Source organism: Labrus mixtus, chromosome 12 (assembly GCF_963584025.1).
Source record: "Labrus mixtus chromosome 12, fLabMix1.1, whole genome shotgun sequence".
Lineage (NCBI taxonomy): Eukaryota > Metazoa > Chordata > Actinopteri > Labriformes > Labridae > Labrus > Labrus mixtus.
In genome coordinates, this window is record NC_083623.1 from 8235818 (window position 1) to 8260619 (window position 24802).

Consider the following 24802-nt stretch of genomic DNA (forward strand, 5'->3'; position numbering starts at 1 on the left):
GACTCCAAAACATAAAGATTACATAAACACATCAAAGACATAAATATCTTTAAGAAATGCTGGGATGTTGTATTTTTGAGGTAAAGGAAAAATACATCGGTGCTCTCACATGCATATCTCCAATGTAACCTGGAAGAAGCCAAGGACATTCCTACTGAACATAAAAGAAGAATGTATTTCAGATTGAGGGAAAATGAAAAATGTTGGCGTGAGGGTTAAACAACCAGAGTACAAACATCCCCCCCTGCACTTTGTTTCAGCTCACTTTCTTCTATGTGATACTCTAGATTACACAACCTAATAGGAGGTTTGGAGCAGGTACGATTCAGGAGCTATTTTATTTTAAGAAAAATAAAAAAACAGAAAATTAGAGCATGATACTGAAATAATCTAACTTGCAGAATCATTGCGTCTCTTAATCAGATAACTCATTCAGCACTGAGAAGAGTCAGCTCCTGTGTCACTTTATCGTTTCAGCCTATGATGTATTAGTTTGGTGCAGGGCTCCACCATGTGGTGGCTGAGCATAACTACGGCATGTAGTTCTGAACAGCAGCTTAATTTTCTATACTTTGTAACTGTTTTTAAACAGCAGTAATCAAAAAAACTGTTATTAATGTTTCATAGTCTTTAAAAACCTGGTAGTCATGTGCTATTGTCCTTTTTCTGTGGTTAATGAGCAAGCATCAAAGTTTGTTTTGCCTTTTCACAAGACATCAAATCAAAGTGCTTGAATGAGGGATTGTCTTATACTATGAAATACGAACATCACCAGACACTGACAGAGAAAAGAAAATCACAGTATTGTTATTTTGACAGTTATGACCACTGTAAGGCAGTTAACAGAGCTTATTTAAGTTGTTATATATTATTTCAAAATCTAGAAACCTTTTTCTGCTTTAAATGAATCCCACGTTTCAGAGCTGGCTCGGTGTCCAGTCTCTTCAGATCCGACTCAACCTGTATCTGTAAGGTTACATGAGGTTGAGTTCTCTCTTCCTGCCTTAGGGGCATGTGTGTGCAGACGTGTACATGCATATTTTAAAGACTTGTAAGGAAGTGTACGAGTGTAATAATTAACTATTACTAAATATGTCATTCCTCTAGTGACCTTTCAATTAAAACTTGGTGTTCAGGGAACATGAGTGGCTCATTAAAAAGAGAATAATTATAAATTGAATTTGCATATTCAGGAGGGATACATTTATGTGAAGTGCCTCATATCACATAGCAACTCCTGCCATGTACCTTAAACCATTAAAACATTGAAGATAGACTGTAAGAAACTTAAGAAAATGTGTCTGAAAGGAGATGCTGTAGATAATCTCCTCTAGATACTGAAGTGTCGGATCTTGCCAGAGGCTTCAGAGAGCCAGAGTCTTTAATTTACAACCAATAATTCTCTCAGGCAGTCAAAAACGATTAGAGACATTAAATTACAATCAGCCATGAACCCTCGTCAGTGAAGAACTTTGCTCCTGACCTCCATTCAATTTGTAATGAGTTCATGTGATCCAACTCATTCTGCAGATTTAGTGTCAAAGTAGGAAGATAACCAAAGAACCTGCTTGACACTGCTTGATCCCTAGTTTGTGCTCACTTTTTGCAACATAAGCATGTGTTGCTCTTTTTGGACCGTATTTGACTTAACAGTATCTGTCTTTGAAAGACTGTCGGCCATACATCTGCAGGGGTAACTGTTGTGTTGGATTCTTACATTTTTTTGCACAGCCTGGATGAATATAATGCTGTGTAGTTTGTTGTTTTTGAACTGTAAGCTTTAAAAGATCAATTAAAGTTAACTTAAGCATTAGATTGCAAAGTATCTAAAGTAGGACATCGGTCATGCTAATCATATTGTAAAATTATATTTTTCCAGTTTGACCAACGGAAAAAAAGTTTGTATTTGATAAAAACATGATGTGATGGGTTTTTTTCCTGTGAAAATTTTGGTTTGATTTTTGGGAATGTAAGAGTCTCATGACCAACATCGGTCAAGTCATGATGCCAGTTTCTGGTTGAGAACATGTACATGAACATTTTTGCATGGGATAGAAAATAACTTTTGTGAGTGCTAAAATCATTCTAGGTTAAACTTATAATGTATGTTTGTTTGAAACAATGACCTCAATAGATTCAGTAGTTTCCCACAAAGGTTTCTGGGGAGATCAATCTTCATTGTCATTGGACCTTTACGACTTTGAACGATACTGCATCTTTAAAATGGTGGGACATGATGACATCACAGTGACATCATGCTTGCTTTACAGGAAGCGAGCTGTGTGGTGTTACAAATCAGACAGATCTGTATCAGGTTGACAGCTTAGCCTCTATAGGAATAGGTGATGGTGATTGGCTGATTCGGGGTTTTAAATCTCCAATCAGATTTTAAAGTTACAGAAAAATCAGCATAAAAATATTGCATGAGTAAAAATGTAACACCCTTCGAAGTAAAAAAAAAAAAAAGAAAAAGACTGCATGTTTCTAGTTTAATATTGACACTTCCTGGTTATTTAAGTGATAGTTTTATAGGCTTGTTTTGTAGTATTTAGCTATATAAATTTTGAGAAATAGGGCCCATAGTTTTTACTACAACCCCTTGCATGACCGTTAAGTTGTAGCGTATAAAAGGTGTTTTTATTTCTGTTTCTGTTGTTGCTGGTTGGGACAGGACAGTATTGTCCTAATTTGCATATTCATGACCCTTGTGTCTCATTCTTTGCTTTCTGATTGGCTCACAACCCCAGGAGGACCTACTATTCATACTCTTATTACCTGTAAGTAAACGAACCAATCAACAATCAGCTCACCCAGCTGCTGTTATCTTATTGGGCGACCTATTATAGTAATTATTATTACTCTTAGTGGCTTAGATGTTGTTATTTTTAAAGATGCAGTATACTTTTTTCAAGACAAAACACATTTTCAGCTCTGACCAACCAGCCAAAGCCATCCTCATTGACGCCACACCAGGGTGGGGGTCAGTTCACTGTCATGTCAGTCAGGTCACGACTTTTTGAATTCTTTTGACTTTATTTGTATCAACAGATTTAAATCCTCATGAGAATGTTTTTTCAGCAAAAGAAGTTTGACGCTTTCCTGTCTTAAAATAACAAGAAAAATAAACAAATGCTGAATAATTGGTAAAATTTAGTGTCAGCTTCCATCAACGGGACTGAACTGACCGTGAATTGACCTCAGCCCTGCTGTCCTCTACATGCTCCAAAGTTGCTCTGAAGCAGGTCAAAGTTGGCCTTCAAACAAGATCAAAGCAGGCCAAAAGTGGGACGACACAGGCTTAAGCGTGTTATTTGAAAAAAGAATGCTGCACTTGTGACTTGTAGCTCTTTGTGTGCATGTAGTCATGTGATCATCCATCCGCCCATCAAGTCACAGGTATCACAGTAACGCTGCTGCACATGCTCGGTGTCGGTCGGCTCCCTGTTTGGAGCAGGTGGTTCTGTTTCTGCTAGTTTTTCTCTTGGTGGGTTTTTTTTTTCTGGTGATGTGGGAACGTCATGTCTTCTCTGTGTCTCTTAGAAGCTCTCAATGGCTGTGACCAAATATGGCTTCCTCATTACTAACATCAAAAGAGATTGGGACAATAAAGAGCACTGATGTGAATTAAGAAAAACACAGATTAAAGAATAGAATCAGACATTTGTTATTCACCATCTCTGGCCTGTCAGATTAAGATTTAGGATCATTAATCGGGTAGTTTAGAGTCCTATGAAATGGAGTCATGGGCTCAAAGTTGCACAGAGTGTTTTTTCCATCCACTAAAGAAGCATAAACCCTGCATTCATGTGCTCCTCAGGCCGTTTCGCAGTCTCATGTTGGGACGTTTTTCTCCTTCTTCACGGCCAAACGAAGCTTTAAGTCATTAATTGAAAACTGAGTTTTCATTATTTCATGGAAGGCATCAACATTGTGAGAAGCATGTTGTTTAGTAGACATTTTGTGAACACATATTGCACTTAAAATCAATTCTGAATTAGAGACATTAAAAATGTAATAAAAAAACAAACAGCAATGTACTGTAAATCTGGTCACAGCTACCACTCCTCCTCCTCTGTTTCTCCCTCAGCCTCTTTTATTTACTGTATAAGTACTTCATAACTCCTATCTTCATTTTTTTCTATCAGACAACAAATAAAACCCTCACAAAAAAATCCACACAAACAGCTACAGTTTGTCTTGAGTTATATCAATGTTGCTACTGAGTGTGAGTGTGAGTGTGTGCGTGTATCGTGTGTGTGTGTGTGTGTGTGTGTGTGTGTGTGTGTGGTCTTGGAGGTGGACTTGGTGTATTTTGGGTGGTGAAGAGGTAAAATATACAATAAAACACAGCATGCTGTCTGTCTGTTCACCGGGAGAGTCAGAGCCGTACGTTGTATCAGTTAGGCAACAATCAGAATTCAACCTAACAGACTATTTTTTTAATTAACATTCAAGTTGTAGCTCAAACTTGAAAACAAGTGAAGGGCTAATTCAAACTCAAAGAAATGCCTGTTGACGTGTGCAATTGTTGTCCTAACCGATTTACATCTATGGCTCTGGGTACAAAATGTTCCTGCATGCTCTGTCATGCTATTGAGTACTGAGCCCTGTGCTGTTATTTTTCCTGGGATTATAGGGATTCAGAATTAAACCCTCTAGGAGATACCTGTGTGTTTTCATTTTAAACTGTTATTTTTCTTCACACGGCACCAGCTCTTAAGAGAACGAAGGGTTTCTTCCACCTTCAATACAATACCATTCCACCATTTACCAGCAGTCTGTGAAGAAAAATAGTCCAGAGAATGGTGCAATGTTTACAGATACCTGATTTTCTATATAATCTCCTGACTTTTTATTATATGACCTCGAGTCCTATTACTCATATGTGGGTAACTGTGGTGCTTTGGACTGAAAATGGTTTCCCCTGAGCTTCTATAGATCATAAGTCACTCCCTGGCTGTTGTTTTAATGGGATTTTTTCCATCTTTGCTGTTAGATGAAAACCAAATATTTAATCCTCCATTTTTGCGTTAATCAAACTATTGTTTCTAAAAAGGCTTTCATCTGACAGCTCATCTATGGTTCTGAAGATTGAAGCTCTGTTTTTCCTTGCTAGGTGTAGGTCTTAGGTCATTTTCCCTGCTCTGTATTAGACACTTTTTTTTCCCTCTGCGCCTTCAGCTGAGTCTGATACATGCTGCCATTTGAAAACAAGCCTTTCCTCTTCCTCCCCTTTGCCTGTTCTTGCCTCTCTTCCTCTTTCTTCTTCCTTCTTGGTTTTAAATTCTGCATCGTGAATCAGCAGCCTGCAGCCCCCCGGCCTAGTAAAAAAAAATTATAAAAACAAGTATAATACCACCTACAGTACTTCCAACAAAATACTTAAAAAAATAAAATCAATTAATCACAAGGCTGTGGTCTGCAGGCTGGCTGATACTTGTGTTGTTGTTTTTTTTACAAGATGTCTGACTGTGTCCGTCTCTGCCCCTGACAGGAAACTGGCTAAAAAACGTAAAGACGCCATCGGAACGACACGACAGGAAATGACTCACATGGTGAACGCCATGGATCGCAGCTATGCTGACCAGAGCGCTCTGCATGGAGAGGACCCCATGGCTGTGACATTCATGGACTCTCACAACTACAACAACAGATGTAGGTTCATGAACGAGACTGTTCATATTACAAGAAAGATTATGTATAGATCGACTAACTTGAAAAATCTAATTGTTTATCAATATTCTCAGTGGGAATCTAAAATTTTCTTCTATCTTCCATTACTATAAACACATCTGAGTATTCATGTCTTTTCTTCTCTACTATCCTCATTGAGAATTGATCTCACCTTCAAGGTTGTAATACACACTACAGCCGGGTCACAGTTTGTTTAGTCCATCAGTAGCTCCTTTGACCCTCTCAAATAGTGAAGATATGTCTTCAAATGTTTTCCAATTAAAGTCCCAGACCCAAAAATATTCAGCTTACAGAATACTTTCTGTTTGCTAGGCTTCAGCAAAGGTCTGATATTTAGATATAACGGACCTTAAAATGTCGTAACTGGCCAATCAGAATTGAGGATCAACCAAAGCTGTTTAATCAGTTTTAAGTAATGCTGAGATTTAGAAACATTTGCGTAGAACAGAATATAAAAAATATAAAGTCTACTTCTTGCATGCAAAAGGCAAGAAGTAGCGTTTGTGAATATCTGCCATAATTTAAAACACAAGGTAACAGATTTACACAAGGTGCTATGTTTAGAACATCATACAACACGCTTAAACGCAACATATACATGATTATACAAACAGACACACTTGAGTCTCATGAAAGGAGGGCACAGGGTCTTAATGGTGACGGTGTTTCTTTCCACAGTACCCAACGATCCTCTGGTTCCTACTGCTGTGTTAGGTGAGACTTATAGCATGGATGGATGTTTCACGTTTACCATCCTTTTCCTTTAGTGATCCCCCATCTTCATCCCAGAGCCCCTCCCCATCTTGTGCGTCTCTGTGCGTCGTGAAATAGGCCCCCAGTGTTGTGTCCAAATGCTCATGTTTCCATGACATCCTCCAGTGTCCGATGACCTGAATGGGTACTTCGGCTAGATTGAAGTTTTAGTACCAGCATGTTGTCTCCTTTTAAATCGCCAGAAGTTCTAGATGTGTTTGTGAAGGTTTCCGGGTAAAACAGTCATGGACATACTAGTAGCAGAAAGTCGTGAAATAAAGTAAATGAAAGAGAGATAGAACAAAAACAAACAAAATGGATGTTTGGATTTGGTTCAAAGGTATCTAAAGATGTGTAATTTTTCAACATCTTCTTTTGCCAACTCTCTGTGTAAAACATGGCCGGTACTAAAAAAAAACTCCACCAGCCACGCTTTCTGTTTCCTACTGAGACTTATTGATATTCACAGTAATTACCAACATTCTCCCTTAGAGACCTCATTATTTCCACAGTTTTGAGTTGTTTCAAGGCATGCCATTTACTGTCCAACAAACAACAACAGAAGCTGATGCTTTAAAGGAGAGGGACTATTTGTCACGTCGCCACTAAATACAAACAGCTTCTGATTAAATCTGTGACATCAAGTGACGACGAACAACTTGATGCCTGGAGTCCTGCGTGCGTCTGGATCCAGAAGTCTACTTGAGTATCTACCATCTGTGTTATTCCCTGGGCCACTCTGAACTGTGAAAAACCTCGTTTTTGCCAACTTGGATCCAGCTCCAGCGTTGCACTGCAATGTGTTTATCTTTAGTTTTCGTGTTGACACTGCAGCATGATGTGGAGTTGTAACATACCCTGAAGGGCTCCGTGATCCACCACGCCACCAAACTGTGTTAATTAACCGTTCCACAGCCTCTAATTTGGAGCGAAGGCTGCAGTTACAATCTGTCTTGGCCAATCACATCACAGAGGGGGAAGAAGTAGCAGGAAGTAGCAAATTAAGAGGCAGTGTCGGGTTAAGTTTGCCGTTAATTGGCCTGACGAGAGCTTAACAAACCTTTAACAGTCAGTAATGAGCTAACATGTCCTCAGAGCAGAGAGGAGAATCAGTCGGATGAAATAAACAGTGTCAGTTAATAAACAGCGGTGAAGATGAAATCAGTCGCTTGTGCTGCGACCTCAAGCTTCTCCATTATACAACCTGCCAGTCTTTGCATTACTACTGCCCACTCACATTATCAACAACAGCACACAAATGTTCACCTGGGAGTTCTGAAACAAAATATGAGCCCGTTATTACCTTCTACTGAAACACTTATTCAACGTACAGGCTTAAGAAAATGCTAATAAATCATATTTTTTACTTATGAGTGATAAACATGCAGCCCTGTTTTAGTGCATATGTCATATTAAAATATGAATAGAGTGAAGTCTAAGATGTGATTAAATCTCAACAGCATTGGAAATGAGGGAAACCTTAGTGTCCTTTCTAGAATAAATAAAGGTTTGAAATCAAAATGTCAATGGAGACTGAAATCAAAGTACAGACACAAAAGTTCATATATGGAGGAATACAAACTTTCTGAGTAAGGTCCGGGTATCAGAAAAAAGTTCTTACACTTTATACTTTTACTAAAGTTTTGATTTATTCTCACAATTTTAACTTTATTCCTTAAATGCAAAATAAAAAAATAAAAGGAAATCTGTCTTCTGAAATAACTCCTCCTCCTTCACCACTTCTGCTCTGTACTCGTATACTTCCTCACGTTCAAATATTTTTATTTGTTTTAATATAATCTGGGTTCTTGTGAGACCTTTAGAAAGTTTTTTCAACAACAATTGATGTAGTCATGAGTATTAGTGGATTGAACCACTAGAGGGCGTTGCAGTAGACGTTACTTTGAACCCCTGCTTTTAAGTGCGTTTTATGTTGTGGTAGGTGTTTTAGCAAGTTGGCGCTCTACACATTTGTTCTTTGTTTTTTTCTCATTGTTGGTCATGCCCCATCGTATTGTGAGATCATCCATCATGTATAAACAATTTAAAGTCCCTTTGTAATTGGATCTCAGTTTGTGTTTAGAGTCTTATTAACAAATCCTCCTTTGCTGCAATCCTTCAAAACCCATGTTTTTCTCTTTTCTTCTTCTGCTGCTTTGACATGTAGTTCCAATTACAGGTAAGTTTACAGCGAGTAAATGAAGCGTTTCATGCTTTGTTTAGTTTGAGGAAAATTAGTGTTTTCTTATGGTAATTGCTGAAATCCATCATGTTTTTGGCTTCACTTCTTTTGCTTTTATAAAGATAAAAGTTATTTGTTTTATTTCCCCTGATGTCAGTAATCAGGGGATGCACATGATTGTATCCTGCCTACATTGCCTCACAAAGCTTTTGAAATCCTTCTAGTGCATAAATCATTCCTCAGACCTGATAAGAATAACAGGTTTTGTTTTAATTGTTCTTAACACGGGACCCTACAAATCACCGCTTTAGTGCCTTTAGTGAAGACACTGATAAATCCATGCACATTATTTAATGTACAAATGAACTGACCACTGTTATCCTCTCTCTCTCTCTCCTGACAGATGAGAACCACAGTGCCTCTGCGGCAGAGAACAGCCGGCTCCTGGACGTTCCTCGCTATCACTGTGAAGGAACTGAATCTCCGTATCAGACAGGACAGCTGCACCCGGCCATCAGAGTGGCTGACCTTCTGCAGCACATCAACCTCATGAAAACATCTGACAGCTATGGCTTTAAGGAGGAGTACGAAGTAAGATTATTAATAGCAGCATCATTTGTACTAGCACTGGTAGCAAAATGGTTAGTATTTGTAGCCATGTCAAAAATATTTATTATGCAATTTCTAAAAGTTTAAATTGCTATTCATTAAGTTATCTAAAACTGTGTTGTGCACACTTCTTTAATGTAGAAAACAAAAAAGAATCTATTATGAAAATCAATAATGCTCTGTTTGATGTTTTGGCTTGACATAAAAATGATTTAATCCCCTCTTCATTTGAGTCTATTTTCTGCCTTATTGACGTAACAGTCGAGGAGATACAAACTTTCTCAATAACACATATTTTGTGTATTGAATAAGCGGGCAAAAGTATTACTCAAGTACTTCTTTCTGCTCAGAGCTATTCAGTGTGTTACTTTTCACTGTGAGTCCATGAAATGTAATTTTCTTGCCCATTGTTTCGTCTGTTGTTGGTGATACAGAGCTTCTTCGAGGGCCAGTCGGCCTCCTGGGACGTTGCCAAGAAGGATCAGAACCGCACCAAGAACCGCTATGGGAACATTATAGCATGTAAGCAAACATTTCAATTTTTTTTTTACAACAAAGTTACAATGTGTTTAGTAAGAGAAAGAAAAGGAGGAGTGAGAGACACAGAAAATATGCAGACCTTTCATTTACTTTAGTGTTAAGCCGTTGTTCCTCCTCTGGACAATCTGACTTTTTGCTGTCTTGGACTCATAATTCACAGACACGTTTTCCCCCCTTAAAGACAGTGTTGGTAATATTTGAAAAGTAGCATACCCTCAGTGCTCCGTCTTCACCCACCCCTTCTGATTTAGCAGTAATGACAGACATGTATTGCTCTCCTCTTTTTGAGTCATTGTCTGTCTCTTTGTTTCTGATTCTCTCCATTGCTCTCTATAACACTGCCTTCCTGTGTCTCTCGTCAGATGACCATTCAAGGGTTATTCTTCAGCCCATAGAAGATGACCCCTCCTCCGACTACATCAACGCCAACTACATCGATGTAAGTGGAAACGCATCGAATGCTACTATTGGCTCCCAACGAAACCAACGAAACCACACTCCCTCGCTCGTATGTCAGGCCTCTATACCTTTATGCGTCTACTAGTCATCCATCGTGCCATTTTACGCATCCAGCCACCCCCCAAAAAACCACGTCATCCATACATCAAGTGTCTTTATCATGTGTCACTTCTGCTGTCTTCTTTCTGTCTCTATCCATGTTTTCATTTATCCATTCTGAATTTATCATAGTGACTTTTTAAAGCCATTTCCAAAGGCAGTCTGTATGAGTAATATGATATACAACAGGAGACTTTCAGAGTTAATCCCTATTTAGTAGGACTCAGTTTCACAAAAATGCAACGGGTAACAAGAGCTACACAATGAGAGATGATGTTTATGTAATATTTAAAGCTTGTTTGCGTTCATTTTGCATTTTAGTGAGAGGATCGATGTCGTCCTTATGGTTATGAGAATGCAGCTATAGTTTGTCAGAGGAGATAGCAAGCTAGCTTAGCTTAACATAAAAATAAGCAGGGGAAATATATACAGTATACAGCTAGCCTGGCAGTGTACAGCACAACAAAATCTGCTTACTTGACACTCTGAAGCTCAGTGATAGACACGTCACATCTCATAAATTTGATGTCTTAGATTATTTACTTAGTTACTTCTTAACTGTTACACCTTTTATAACTTTAATATTGGTACATCATGTTATTATTAGGTGACGGTAGATATTGAAAGAGCTATCTTATCTAAGCTTGATCCTGCTGTTTAAAGTCTTAATGCTAGGCTAAGCTAATCCGCTAGCCAGCTTCATGATTATTCTAAACACGAGAGGAGAGTTGATATTCTCATCTAACACAAAAGTGTAGGATTATTTGTTTTAGTCCCTTCAATTAGCATTCACTCAATTTATAATACCTGCTGGGATGTTTAAACAGTGTGTTCACTTTATTCCCTTTTTCACCCTGTCTCTTGTTGTATCTATCATTTCTCTGAACATTCACCAGTGACTCGATTACTCCATTTAAATTCACATCCATTCATTCACATTTTCCCATTTCCACCTCTCCACTCTGCTTTTGCATTTACAACGATCATCTGCATGTGGGTCTCTCACATTGTGCTTATTTAAATGCTGACATGCTTGTAGCATTATCTTCTATGTTACATGACATGCATGTCACCACTCACATTACGATAGAACTAGAATGAGTGGATTGGACACTACCTGGTTTGTATAGCTTATCCCTGTTGGTACAGCTTTAGTAAGATGGTATTCAACATACTTTGGATTGTACTAAAAATAAACTTAAAAGTCCGCCATGAGACACAGTAAGCTAGAGCGTAAACAAAGCTGTACCTGTTTTGTTAAATTAAATTGTAAACAACCTGCCTCCTAAGGCTTTTTTAAAATCTAAGTCCATCAGGAAGTGTCCTTTTTATTCAGTCTTAATCATGTTTCTTTCTGCATGTCCTTTTCAAACTCCCATTATGTCAATGCAACTTTTCTTTTCCTGATTGACACTCACTGACATTGTTGTGCTTTCTTTCTTTCTTTCTTTCTTTCTTCCACTCGTTCTTTCTGCCTGTGGCTTGGGCTATAGATTTGGCTGTACAGGGATGTAAGTATCACTGTGGATTCTTTCATCACGCCCCTCAACCTTTTACACTTATTCACCTCTACATCCATGCTTACACACCGGTCAGAACCTGCATCGCGTCACGTTGTCCGTATGTTTTAAGTTGCTGGGGCCTCGGCTGCATGACTTCATATCGCCCTGCTGTCAGGCTTCCTTACATCCCACCGTGTGATGTCCCTTTTTTATCAGCAGAACATGTTTTTCGTGTGATTTCTATCTTTCAGTTGTTGATGTTTTGTGGATTTTGGTACCCTAAAAACATAGTTTTGCAGCTTTGTTCTGATACTTCTGACATATCAGATACAAATATTAAGAGCAAGAGTTCTTCCAGGTTCCAACGTCTAGTTTAGATGTTCCTCTTTTCTAAATAAACATGTAATAGGCAGTTCAACTCAACATGTAGCCCTAAAATGACAATAATATCTGATATAACTTTAGTGGATTGTGTTTACTGTGTCCACTGGTAGATAATGTTTGAAAGCTTTACTTTGGGCTCTTCTAACTGTGAGAAAGTGATGTTTTAACAAAGGGACATTTGTACTGAGCTGTTCTGTTGTGCTGCTGTGATTTCAGGGCTACCAGAGACCGAGCCACTACATTGCTACTCAGGGTAAGCAACTGCAACTCCATAAAACAAATTCTTCACAACCGCTGTTTTAAAAAAGACAATTCTACTCACGCAAAGGGATGATTCAGAGTACTGAAGATGTGTCTGTGTGTATTTGTGTGTAGGCCCTGTTCATGAGACGGTGTATGACTTCTGGCGGATGGTGTGGCAGGAACAGTCGGCCTGCATTGTCATGGTTACCAATCTGGTGGAGGTTGGAAGGGTAAGATGGTCATTTCATCTCTTCTGTACTCTTTTGTGGGTTTTTTTTTTTTTTTTACCAGTGTGGGGGCTTTTTCAGAGCATTAGATAACTGGATAGCCAGATTTTTTTTTTAAACGCGATGATTTCAAATCCAAATCATGTTTGAAAAAAATGTATGCAAGTGACTTTTTCTTCTAGTATTTTATTCTATTTTAAAGCTGATGTCATTTGAATTTTGTGCAAATGGAAACCGTGTATTTTCAGCATGATTGAGACCCATTAACATGATTTATCCTATATGTGAGCAAATCCTAACCTCACATTTTATTTTGAACAGGTTAAATGCTATAAGTATTGGCCCGATGATGCAGAGGTGTACGGCGACTTCAAGGTGACCTTTGTGGAGGTTGAACCTCTTGCTGAATACGTGGTTCGCACGTTTACCCTGGAGAGGGTGAGTCATATCTTACAGTTTGCACTGTCTCTGTGTTGTTTGCATGTATTAATGTTTAGCATTATTTACAGTGTTGCAAAAAAACCTATCATGTATAGTTCTTGTCCCTGGTGGAAGTAATGAAAACAAAGCGAGCTTGACCCGTCCAGGATGTGTTAAAAAAACAAATTAACTTATCACTTAGTTTAAATTAATTTTGTAATAAATGTTTAACTAAAGGTGGTTTTTTTTTCGTTACATAGCGTGGTTTCAACGAGGTGCGTGAGGTCAAGCAGTTCCACTTCACAGGCTGGCCGGATCACGGCGTTCCATATCACGCCACGGGACTACTTTCTTTCATCCGCAGAGTTAAAATCTCCAATCCACCCTCTGCTGGGCCAATAGTGGTTCACTGCAGGTATGAAAACATGCACACAGTTACATCTTTTATATAATATACGGCATATGTTTGTTTTTGTACTCTTACATGTGAACCATACAGACATAGTCAAACAGCTCTCTTCTTTCTTTCTCACTTAAAGACAAGACTCATTTGTCCGTGTTTGTTTCCCTCTGCAGTGCTGGAGCGGGGCGTACGGGCTGTTTCATCGTTATCGACATCATGTTGGACATGGCGGAGAGAGAAGGAGTAGTGGACATCTACAACTGTGTGAAGGCACTTCGCTCCAGGAGGATCAACATGGTACAGACTGAGGTGACTGCATTACCCATCCTCCATCTGCATCCACATCTTAGAGTCAACTCAATGAACCCTCACTGTAAGACTCGGCCATGGACATGGAGCAGGCTGAGGAGACTACATGGATTCATCTATCTGATAAGCACTCATAAACATTTCATGTCACTGCATAAACACAGGGGGAAACATCAACTGCTCAAAAATAACGACAGAGAAATGGCCTGGACACGGAAAAATATGAAAATGTAGCTTTTTAGATTCAAACACTCTCCCTCACAAAAAGGGAATACAAAAAGAAAACCCTACTCGTTCATGAAGGATTTTAAGCTTGCGTTGGCACCGTCTAGTGGTAGGTTCAGGAATTACACTATGGCTAACATTAATGCATTCAGCACTAAATAAACACTTCTATCTAGAATCAAGAAAAGTCCGAATGCATGGATGCAAATAAATTCATAATTTACTCGGCTGTTGCAACGTCTGTAAAGTATGAATATATGGTTAGTTTAAAGTTAAATAGTTTGCAGAATTCAAAATCCAATGTGTAAAATTAAGAAGCAGACAATAAGAATATAATATATAAGAACAATATCTTAATCTATCTGCTGCTCTTTTTTTTATTCATCATGAATTATTTCTTACATAATCAAACTTTGTTTCTATGGAGAAATCAAGGCAAAGTTTTTAACGACTGTCCGATCATAAAGCATCTGTTTTTAACAACATTGATTTGCTTTTTATTACTTGGAGGTAAATAACTCCATAGATTCTTGCATGGACACTTTTTGTCCATGTTGTAATTGTTTTACATACTGTAGTATCTTTATACCATCACAGAAAATCCTTAAACTTATGAAATGTTAGTCCGAAGAAGAATAACAACCTACAGCTTCATCCATCAGATGACAAAGCACATTCCCCTTTCATTCACAAAAGCATCCTTCAGTTCACTCCCTGTTCTGTGTTTGTTCAAATGAAGCTGTATTCATTTACTTAAACGTTTTTTAAAAGGTTCAATTTTCATTTTGGACTGACTCAGAGGTGAGATTAACACTCAACAGTCGTTTCCATCTCATTCACGACTCCATCTCCATCCGTCATCACTCACACTGTCAGCGTGCTCACGTTCAGCTGTTGTCCACGTGATGAGTGTGTGTTTTCTTTAATATCTAAATATGTTTTTTTTTCTAGTGTGAATGAAAGATGATCGTCATAATATGCATGTGTTGAATTCAATGTCTACAGGAGCAGTATATATTCATCCACGATGCCATACTGGAGGCTTGTCTATGCGGAGAAACAGCCATACCAGTCTGCGAGTTCAAAGCTGCTTTTTACGAGCTGATCCGCATCGACTCGCAGACCAACTCGTCTCATCTGAAGGACGAGTTCCAGGTAAACCTCACTGTAAACCTTACCTCGCATTTCTCAACATCCTTTCCCAGCAAGAAGAACAGAGGCTGTGGTCACCTTTTATTCATTTCAGTCAAACGCCACTGAGAAGCTGAAAACAGCCACTCCTGCATCATAATCCTCCTCTCCCATGTTTATCCATAGGTTCCATATTTTGCAAACAAAAATAGCTTTCACAAAGTTTCTGGGCTTCTGAATGAATATGTAAAATGTGAAATGTTTTGTGAAATTACTTTTTTTATCCACTCCATGCCTCTCTCAAACTCTAAATGAATCTTTATTGTTCGGCTTCAACCCAGAGACAACAGCCAGAAATAATTCAGAACTATTTTAATATAATTTGTGTCATTTAATAATAACAGTAGAGCCCAACATATTCATCTGAACTCAAAGTTGTCCTGTGGTGTTTTATTGTAAAAAATAAGTTTCTGTTTAGATTCAGTGATACTCAATCATACAGAGCAAATGTTTTTAATTCCAATGCTAGGAAAAAACTACTTGTTGTTAACGTGTAACTAACTCGGTAAGGTCGAGCATTTTATGCACCAAAATAACTTCTGTATCTCTCCATGCGTCTAGACGTTAAACTCGGTGACTCCTCAGCCTCAGCCTGAAGACTGCAGCATTGCATTGTTGCCTAGAAACCAAGACAAGAATCGCTTTGTGGACGGCCTTCCTCCTGATAGGTGCCTACCCTTCCTCATCACAATAGACGGAGAGAGCAGCAACTACATCAACGCTGCTCTGATGGATGTAAGTACACAACACACTCAGTCCAGTGACGACGTGTTCTTTTTTTTTCAACACATCCAATAAGAGTAGTTTGGGACATTTTTAGACTGTGTGTGTGGATTCTTTTGCTTTATGGCATGTTGATATACCCTTTTAGACTTGCAGATGTGTCGCTTTGAACACAAATGAACATATTCACACAGCAGCCTTCCTCTTACGTTCTGTTGAGGGTGGAAAGTTAGAATTTTGTGTTAAAGTCACTCTGCTTTGTTCCAGTGTGTAAGTTATATACATGTAGAAAATCCACTCTGATCTGATCGTTCAACAACTACAAAGGAAACAGACAGGGAAATTTTTACCAGCTACTTACAGCGATGTCAGAACAGCTAGCATTAGCTCCCAACTCCTGGTTGGAATTATTGCCAAATAGCTTACATTCTTCTCAGTAAGGAATTTGAATGAAAGACCTCATGACAACATCGAGGAACATCCTATCTAATATAACTGTTAGCTAGGAAGTAGTTTAGTATAAGCATTAGCATTTGATTGTTTTCAATATGAAAATTATAAAGCTGTCAAACAGAAGAAAATGGCCGCTGTGTGAATATGATGAATTTGGACTTCTGATATGTGAAAAATAAATTAAAGGTATTTCATGTTTTTTGTCCCAAACTGCAATCACATAACTGTTGAAGTTGTTACACACTTTTTTAGAGGTTGTACACAAATGATGATCAAGAGGAACACATGATGCAGACAACGCACACAGTCTCACACACACACACACACACACACACACACACACACACACACACACACACACACACACACACATGCACGCACACAGACTCCCCTCCCTGTTTGTGTGATGCTGTGTTTGTGGTTTTAGCAGCAGAAGGCTAGAGACAAATCCAGGTTCTGAGAAGACCACTAGCTTCTCTGGCCACCAACAGATCTTTAATAGCCTCGTTGTTGCAGGACTTTGTTTACATCGGCAGCATTGTTCCACATGTTGCCCATGTACAGGGACTTATAAACAGAGTCTGACTTAGGGGGGAATGTAAGGTAAGATAAGATTAATGTGGGGTTATGACCATGTAATGCTAATGAGCAGGTTTGTCATCAGAGAAGTTTTACACGAGAAAGAGGGGACAGACAAAAAGGGACGGGAGGTGAGAAAGAAGTATTTGGGTTTATACGTGCATGGTGTGGAGAAAACCTGGCTTCTGTCCAACAAAGCTGTTGGAAGACAAAAAAAAAACTGCATCAGTCCAATTTTCTTAAGTTTCCATTCAAAGTTTAGTTACTTACCTTTGGCCTCTCTTTAATCAAGCTGTCAGAAGAGTTCCAGGTAATGGGATTTCACTTCAAATCTACAATACTGGATTTGTTTCATGGCTTCAGTGTCGTTCTGCCACCAGGTTCATGTTTAGAAAAGTCATTTATATCCCTTAACTTCAAACCCGACCTTAACCCACCTTCACATTAGATTCAGCTCATGAGTACAAGTCACCAAAGTCATTCACGACCATGTCGCCCATATTCAGAACAGGCTCAGTTCACTTTCAGTCACCTTATCGTGCCAATGGTCTGTTTTTCTTCTGTAACTTTAATATGAATTTAAGCTGAAGTTAACTGAGCCTTCTGGATAATGATGTAAGCTGTTTGTGTTTGTACATGCATGCTCCTCATCCACACATCTGATAGGCTCACTGCATGATCATGTGACCAAACATCACCTGTGCTGCTTGCTGTCCCGCATATTGTCCCACTCTGCTCCGCTGTTTTGTTGTGATGTATGAGAGAAATGTTCAGGATCAGTATGAAAGTCAAACTTGCTGCTTCAAACTCCTGGATTTAAAAAAAAAAACAGAACGTGTGAATGAAATGACCGTCTGAGTGAATAAAAAGAGCTGACATATTTCCTGTTATCTCTTTGCAGAGCTACAGACAGCCTGCTGCGTTCATCGTTACCCAGCATCCTTTGCCTAACACGGTCAAAGACTTCTGGCGTCTGGTTTACGACTATGGATGTACCAGTCTAGTGATGCTCAATGAAATTGACCTGGCTCAGGTAAATCTCTGCTCTGCTCTTTTCTATTTAGTTTGGTCAAAGGTCTGTGATTTTCTACGTTTCTGAGAGGATAATATTTCAAACATGTAAGGCTTTAAACTACACACACATCCATTGCAATTTTTTTTTAGCTGATTCCTTTTCAGATTTTTTCAAGGTCTGACCTGTTGATAGCGATTTTATCCGATTCTGATTTCCTTCTTAAATGGCTATAATGGACATCGAAGAACAAACATAATCTGTAATTTCTTTAATTACATTTTAAACAGATGCTTCTGCAGGTTTTCTTTGAAAATGTGAAGATGTGATTCTTTCTATGTTTTGATGTTTAGAACCCGTCCATTCCTTAATCACAAAGTTTATCAATTTAGAACTGTGTCACTCTCACAAATGTCCCAAACCATAAAGTCAAAGGAAATCATGTAAATGTTTGCTGTCTGTTTCTGTTTATATTATAGCTACAATTTCTTTAGTCTACTTTCACTGTGTCTAAATAGTGTAACTGTTTGTGTTCAGGGTTGTCCTCAGTACTGGCCAGAAGAAGGGATGCTGCGTTACGGTCCGGTCCAGGTGGAATGTATGTCCTGCTCCATGGACTGTGATGTGATCAGTCGACTCTTCAGAGTCTGCAACCTCACCAGGGTCAGAACATTTATACTGTGTTGTTATGTTTCTGGTTCAGAGCTTTTTCCTTGAAGCAAGTTCAAATGAAAAACAGAGTTAGCCTTTTGTTATGTGTAGGTTTAGATAAGTCTTCTGTTTGTCTGACTCCTCCCCCTTAATGTGTGTTTATGTGTGTGTGCTTTTTCTTTTTAGCCTCAGGAAGGTTACCTGATGGTTCGTCAGTTCCAGTACCTTGGGTGGGCGGGACACAGAGAAGTCCCCGCCTCCAAACGCTCCTTCCTCAAACTGATCCTGCAGGTGGACCAGTGGCAGCGTGAGGGAGAGGAGGGCGAGGGGAGAACCATCGTTCACTGCCTGTGAGTAAATACAAGCATATCTACTTCATTATCGTCCTGAGAGAATGAAAACGACAATGTGCAGCTGGGCTTAAAAACAAAAGAGCACTCTGTTTACTCGGTGAAAACGATCAGCTGATTTGTAGAAGTGAAAAGAATCGGAGGAGTCACTCAGAGTGACACGTCTCTTTTTGTCTCAGTCTCCTAAAAAGCGGGAGGATTTGTGTCATCTGCACTGTGTGATGTGTCAAAAACTACAATGGACATAGTAACTTGTGCTTTTCTGTGCTCATAAATATGTATATTCATCTTTGTGTTTGGCAGAAACGGAGGTGGGCGTAGCGGAGTTTTCTGTGCCAGCAGCATTGTGTGCGAGATGGCAAAGAGACAGAGTGTGGTTGACGTCTTCCATGCTGTGAAGACATTGAGGAACAGCAAGCCCAACATGGTGGACACTCCGGTGAGTCAGAGATAACAAACTGTTAGATTATACCTCCACACAATACTTACAGTTCCAGAGTATTAAGAAGACGTGCTTAAAGATATGTGTAAGAAGATGTCATAACAGGAGAGGGAATCCTGGACGTTCTCTTTGAGAACAAAACCAGCAGATACTGATTAAATGTTTGGGTCTGTATTTGTCTACAGGAGCAGTATCGGTTCTGCTACGATCTGTCACTGGAGTTCATCGAGTCCTCCTAAACAAAGGAGCGAAGAGGAGGTGAAGAGGAGCGAGAACATCTTTTCACTCTCCGTTTGTTTGATCCTTGGCTTTGCTTGGTCCCGACTCCCCTCTGTGGTGGCCGTTCTGTGGCCCCCATGTTGCGTCCCTACGAATGGCCCGAGCGGCTCCTTGTACAGCGCTGTTTAATATCCAAACAAAGGGAAACGTTCAGACTTCTAGCAGAGGGAGCTGCTGGAAGAACACCAGAGGGGAGGTGGTGTTACTCCTTTTACTCCTTAACGCTTCTTGTACAGCTTTTTGAGTGCCATCGGGGCCCTCTGTATGTTTCAGGCCCCCCACCCCCCCATTTAAATGTTAAGCCCCTCTTCCACGGACTCGATGCCTCATGCTGTTACAGCTGCAGTACTCAATGTGCCCTGTAGATGTCTCCCTCCCCCAGTGCAAGCTGCAAACACAGCTGAAAGCTTTCAGTGGCCACACATTCCTGCTCACATGCTAATTTATCATCATGCTAATGTTACAAATTCTGATTATCAGTCTGTACTTGTGTCTGAGAAAGTCAAAGGTACAGCCTGTCAGACTCTGTCCATTCTGTTTTCCTCTTGTTACACCAGCCGCTTCTCAATGTTACTTTTCAGCTCATTTCAGTCAGAACAAAATCATGTATTTCAGCAATTATTAACATCAACTTTGAACCAATGGAGACGAATGTCAGTTAAAAGAATCAAAAGTGATAAAATAAACTCAAAGTAGTGTTAAAGCATCAAGGCTGCCAATGAAACAACAACAGAACGTTTACACAGCGAGTATTACTCTTTTTTTTAATCGTATCATGAAGTGGCAACTTGAAAAAAAAAGTGTAGGATTTTCACCTAAATGTATAAAAAGTGTGATATGTATCATTGTTTCATGTTTTCTGCACTCAAAGTGAGCTGCAATGTTTCTTTTTTTTCTGATTGTGTTTTTTTGTGTTGCTTCAGTTTTTGATCTACTGGATAGAAGTTTTGAAGTCTTCTTTGTAGCTCAAACGTGAACTCTAATGTTCAGCCATGTGAAATGTAGTGTAATCATGTTTGTGTTCAGGGCTGGGCCCAATGCACTTTCAGTTCAGCCAATTCACGAATGGGGAGATTTCAGTTCAAAACTCAAATATGAACAGATGTCTGGGGGGGGGGTTGGAGGGGAATTGATGCCTTTAAGAAAAGACTGAGAATTAAAAAAATACTCTTTGAATTACAGTTTCCATTTCTGCTTTGAATAGAGTTAGAAGTGAACTGACCCCAGGCCTCATTGTTTTTGTGCACTCGTGGCCAACACTCTCCCCTTTGTTTTCTTCTCTTTCTATTATTTCGTAGCCGATGTGTATTCATAAGCCAAAGACTTTGTGTAAATATGTCTATACGGATAAAGCACATTGTTTGTATTTATTGTTTGTTTACTTGCATTGCTTGTAAGAACAATCATTCTTCACTCTATGTTTACTCTACCACCAGCGTTTCTTAAACTGTGGGTCGGGGATGCAAAATGGGCCGCAGTACTGTTTCCTCTGAGGAGTATTGGAATGAGCCCATAATGGGTCCTGAGGTCAGAGGCTGCATCTGCTCTTTTTGTGTCCATGAAGAAGAGTTTAAGAAGCCCTGATAGAAGCTGTATATTGAAGCGTAAGAAGTAGATTTTTCAGTATTTAGGTGCAGTAGTGTTGTCTTGTTTTCACTTAATGAAACTCTCTGTGATGTTGCCGTGGTTTCTTTGTGTAACAGCCCCATCGCTCTGTTTGTGGTCAGTTGAACATCGGTGCGTTTACATCCACAGAGTATTTTGGATAATGGCTCCTATCCCTTTTAAAGTCTTAGTCTGGGGATAAGCTTATTATCTTCATCCTCATATCCTGCTCACCATTATCCCTGAACACACACATGGACTCAGTGATGCAAACAGGCTTAGTGAGTGACATGCAGGACTGTGAGACAAAAAAAAAAAAAAAAAAAGAGAACATTTTTGTGCCTAATCATTTGAATATCCTCATCCTCAAGCATTTTAACAGCATTTTGAGATTGCAAACCAGGGCTTTGTTGAACGCGTTCTCATGGACGATCAATGTTTTTAAAACCATGATTCAGTGTGTTTTATTCAACCGAGCGCTTCATGAAAATTCTTTGTGAGGCATCACCGGATACCAGATGTGTTTCTGTTGTGAACAAACTGATTCAGATAATAAAAAAAAATAATATTGTAAATAAAATGTCAGAGGTTTCACACTGTTGGAACAAGAGTAGCGCAGGTCCACTGTTACGGATGTTATTGTAAATAGACTATCAGGAGTGCTCTATAAGGCTCTATTGTTGGATGAACAGTAGACGTGTAGATGATGGATGCGATGTCAGAACATTAGTTCTGTTGTAGATACAAAAATAAAAGTCAGAGATTGTACTACAGGAGGATTCAACTTCACATTTTGACAGATATTGTTTAAAAAGTTTATTCTGTTGGTGGATCAGCAGTTTTCAGTTTTTCCTTCAGATTTCTCGTCTGATGCAAAGAAGGGAGGAAAAAATTCAGATACGATAAAATGTTTACGGCCTTCTCTGAAGCATGCACAGAGAGTAGAGCAATGATAGAAATTCAAATAAAAAAATCTCAGCCCTCTTAACTACACGCTTAGGAGGAACGTAAGGAGCGCATCCTGTCAAGATGCCCATTATTCCTCCTTAAATAAATCTGAATTCATGTCCCTGAGGAGAAGTGAATGAAGCAAGTGTCCTGACGAGAGGCCGGTCTGAGTATAGAATTGATATTCATGGTTCATAATTATTCTTGTCTGTAATGTTTGGCTTCTTTGCTGTAATAAAGACCACTTCTTTGATTAAAGCCTTTTGTCTGTCTTCTGTTGTAAGCGCCATGTTTTTAGGATTTTGAATGAGAAAAAAAAAAATGCTGGGATGGGAAAGGAAGAGGTAAGTTTCTTATCACTTCAGAAACCGGTGATATTCACTGTATCCTACCTTTAAAGCTCCTTCACATTGGGGCGCAAGTGGTCTTGTGGTTTCGCTCCATGTGCAGAGGCTTTAGTCCGAGTCCAACCTGTGGATCCTTTCACACATAATTCCCCACCCTCTCTCGAATTTCCGACTCTATCCATTGTCTTGTCAAAATAAAGGCAAAAGGCCCCCCAGAAAGACGTCACTAAAGCTCTTTCACATCGACTGCTCCTTCACTCTTTTGTACCATTGTCGCACCTTTAAGTTCAGGACAATTCACACTTAAAGACTCATGCAGGCTGATGACATCCCATCATTTCCTGCACTATATGATTTGAGACTTCATAACTATGTGTGAGTGGGCCAGACTTCTTTCCTTTAATAGCATTTTTGTTGAATCACGATACTTTTGAACATTTTTTCCTCTTTAGAAACTTCACAAAAGAAAAGATGAAGTCATCAGTTGACATAAATATCGATCAGTAACTTTGACAGTTTTCTCTGCTCACTTGATCAAATAAAAAAATAAAGCGGACATCTTGTGCTTGAAAAAAAAAATGGGGCACTGGTTTCACTCTGTCAGTAGATTCACCCCATACTGTATATACAGTCCTCGACTGGTTTGACTTCCTGCCTCAGCCCTTTGGCGTACATCTGCCCCACTCTCTCCTCCTCACATTCCCTGTCTCTCTTCAGCTGTCCTATCTAATGAAAGCAAAATGAAAAGTGTTGGTTCTATTTAACACGAGAAAGACTCAAAGGCACGCCATAATAAAGGCTTTTTAATGTTTGCAACACAGATGTTTTGTGCTGTCATTGCAGGAAAAACATAGGCTTACTTTTTAACTCATGTTATTAATCACTTGTGCTCGATCTGCTCTAATCCTTCACATGCGTCGTAATAGATAAATGCTGAGCATAGCAGAGCAAAACTAGTCTCACCTATCAGACTCTTCCTGTGTTTTATTTTTAGGGGCTAGGAAGGTCAGCTGCTGGTCCCTAATGTTGTGTTTTTCTTTCTTTCTCATGTTTGACTTCATCATTAACTTCTGCCTCCTACCAGGAAATCTGCCTTTCCTTGTTTCAAATGACCTTTCCATGCATGAAAATAAACCAAACTTTGTCACATAGGTCTGGTCTTATGCCAAAACTCCTAAACTGGCTCTGGTGCTAATAGTCCTTATGCTGGTGCTGTAGTAACCAGTCAAAGTTTTTAAACATTTCAGATTCATGAGAAAATCCAACTTTACAAATTAGTGTGACATCACCACTAACTTACCCGATGCCCTGAGTGCTCAACAGACTTTCAATGTTATTAGTGTGACAGGTTTTATGCCAAAAACTTTTAATGCTAAGACCAGGCTGATGCATGAGGATCATCTCAGGGGGCATTTAAAAGATAAGATGTGAAAGAACTTGACTCATCTGGAAGGAAATTCTAGTGCCAAATTGCTCTACAGCTACAGTTTAGTCAAATGAAAGTTACACAACAGACCATCAAATATACGAGGCCAATTGTCAAAATATCTGAAAACGTCAAATCAATCTATGCAAGTTTGACGTTAAGCCATTACGAGCCAACCTGTGTAAAGAAGTTACAGATTCTAAAATACTTTGAAATAAGACGGCCTAAGTCTTTGAATAATCATAGCTGTAGTTTTAGAGCCATTATACGACTTTACATGGATTGCCCTTTGGCAAAAATATTGTCTTTTATTTTTATAGACACCCTTGTAAAGGCTCCTTCTGGGGGGGATAAATAGCTCTACTTAAGTTTTAGTAAATCTCTATAAATAACTCTATAATCTTGAATTCCTCCTGACATGTTGACTTGTCTTCGTTGTGGTGAAGCTGCATCACTGAACCGTCCCCAAACTCTCAGTGCTTATAGAGAAAAATAAATTAAATAAAGAGCTCTTCTCCACAATCCCGCCATTTTCTTCAAAAAGTTTAATTTGCATAATTATTTACAACAGATTTTTGATAGCAGTACTTAGAAGGGGGGGGGGGGGGGGGGGCAAAATATACTGAACCACATTGATAAAGCAGGAAAATAATAAAATGATATAAAGTATTTCAAACCATTTCAAACCCTTGCATTAAAAAAAGAAAGTTTACAATTCATTTATAGATAAACAAACCTGTAAATGAA

At 39.1% G+C, this 24802-nt stretch overlaps 1 protein-coding gene across 1 annotated transcript in view; it reads left to right on the forward strand.

Moving 5' to 3' along the window:
- The window catches only part of ptprk (protein tyrosine phosphatase receptor type K), a 114657-nt gene extending 92117 nt beyond the window's left edge, over nucleotides 1-22540 (forward strand). The window contains exons 22-42 of the mRNA XM_061051774.1: nucleotides 2748-2777; nucleotides 5495-5655; nucleotides 6373-6408; nucleotides 8615-8626; nucleotides 9033-9220; nucleotides 9673-9760; nucleotides 10141-10286; nucleotides 11830-11847; nucleotides 12439-12475; nucleotides 12598-12695; nucleotides 13014-13130; nucleotides 13373-13527; nucleotides 13689-13824; nucleotides 15055-15204; nucleotides 15802-15975; nucleotides 17288-17305; nucleotides 17897-18028; nucleotides 18545-18670; nucleotides 18845-19008; nucleotides 19312-19447; nucleotides 19636-22540. Of these exons, the coding sequence (XP_060907757.1) occupies nucleotides 2748-2777; nucleotides 5495-5655; nucleotides 6373-6408; nucleotides 8615-8626; nucleotides 9033-9220; nucleotides 9673-9760; nucleotides 10141-10286; nucleotides 11830-11847; nucleotides 12439-12475; nucleotides 12598-12695; nucleotides 13014-13130; nucleotides 13373-13527; nucleotides 13689-13824; nucleotides 15055-15204; nucleotides 15802-15975; nucleotides 17288-17305; nucleotides 17897-18028; nucleotides 18545-18670; nucleotides 18845-19008; nucleotides 19312-19447; nucleotides 19636-19689 (2176 nt within the window). The 3' untranslated portion in view covers nucleotides 19690-22540. The remainder of the gene's footprint in view (nucleotides 1-2747; nucleotides 2778-5494; nucleotides 5656-6372; nucleotides 6409-8614; nucleotides 8627-9032; nucleotides 9221-9672; nucleotides 9761-10140; nucleotides 10287-11829; nucleotides 11848-12438; nucleotides 12476-12597; nucleotides 12696-13013; nucleotides 13131-13372; nucleotides 13528-13688; nucleotides 13825-15054; nucleotides 15205-15801; nucleotides 15976-17287; nucleotides 17306-17896; nucleotides 18029-18544; nucleotides 18671-18844; nucleotides 19009-19311; nucleotides 19448-19635) is intronic.
- Nucleotides 22541-24802: the final 2262 nt, after the last annotated feature.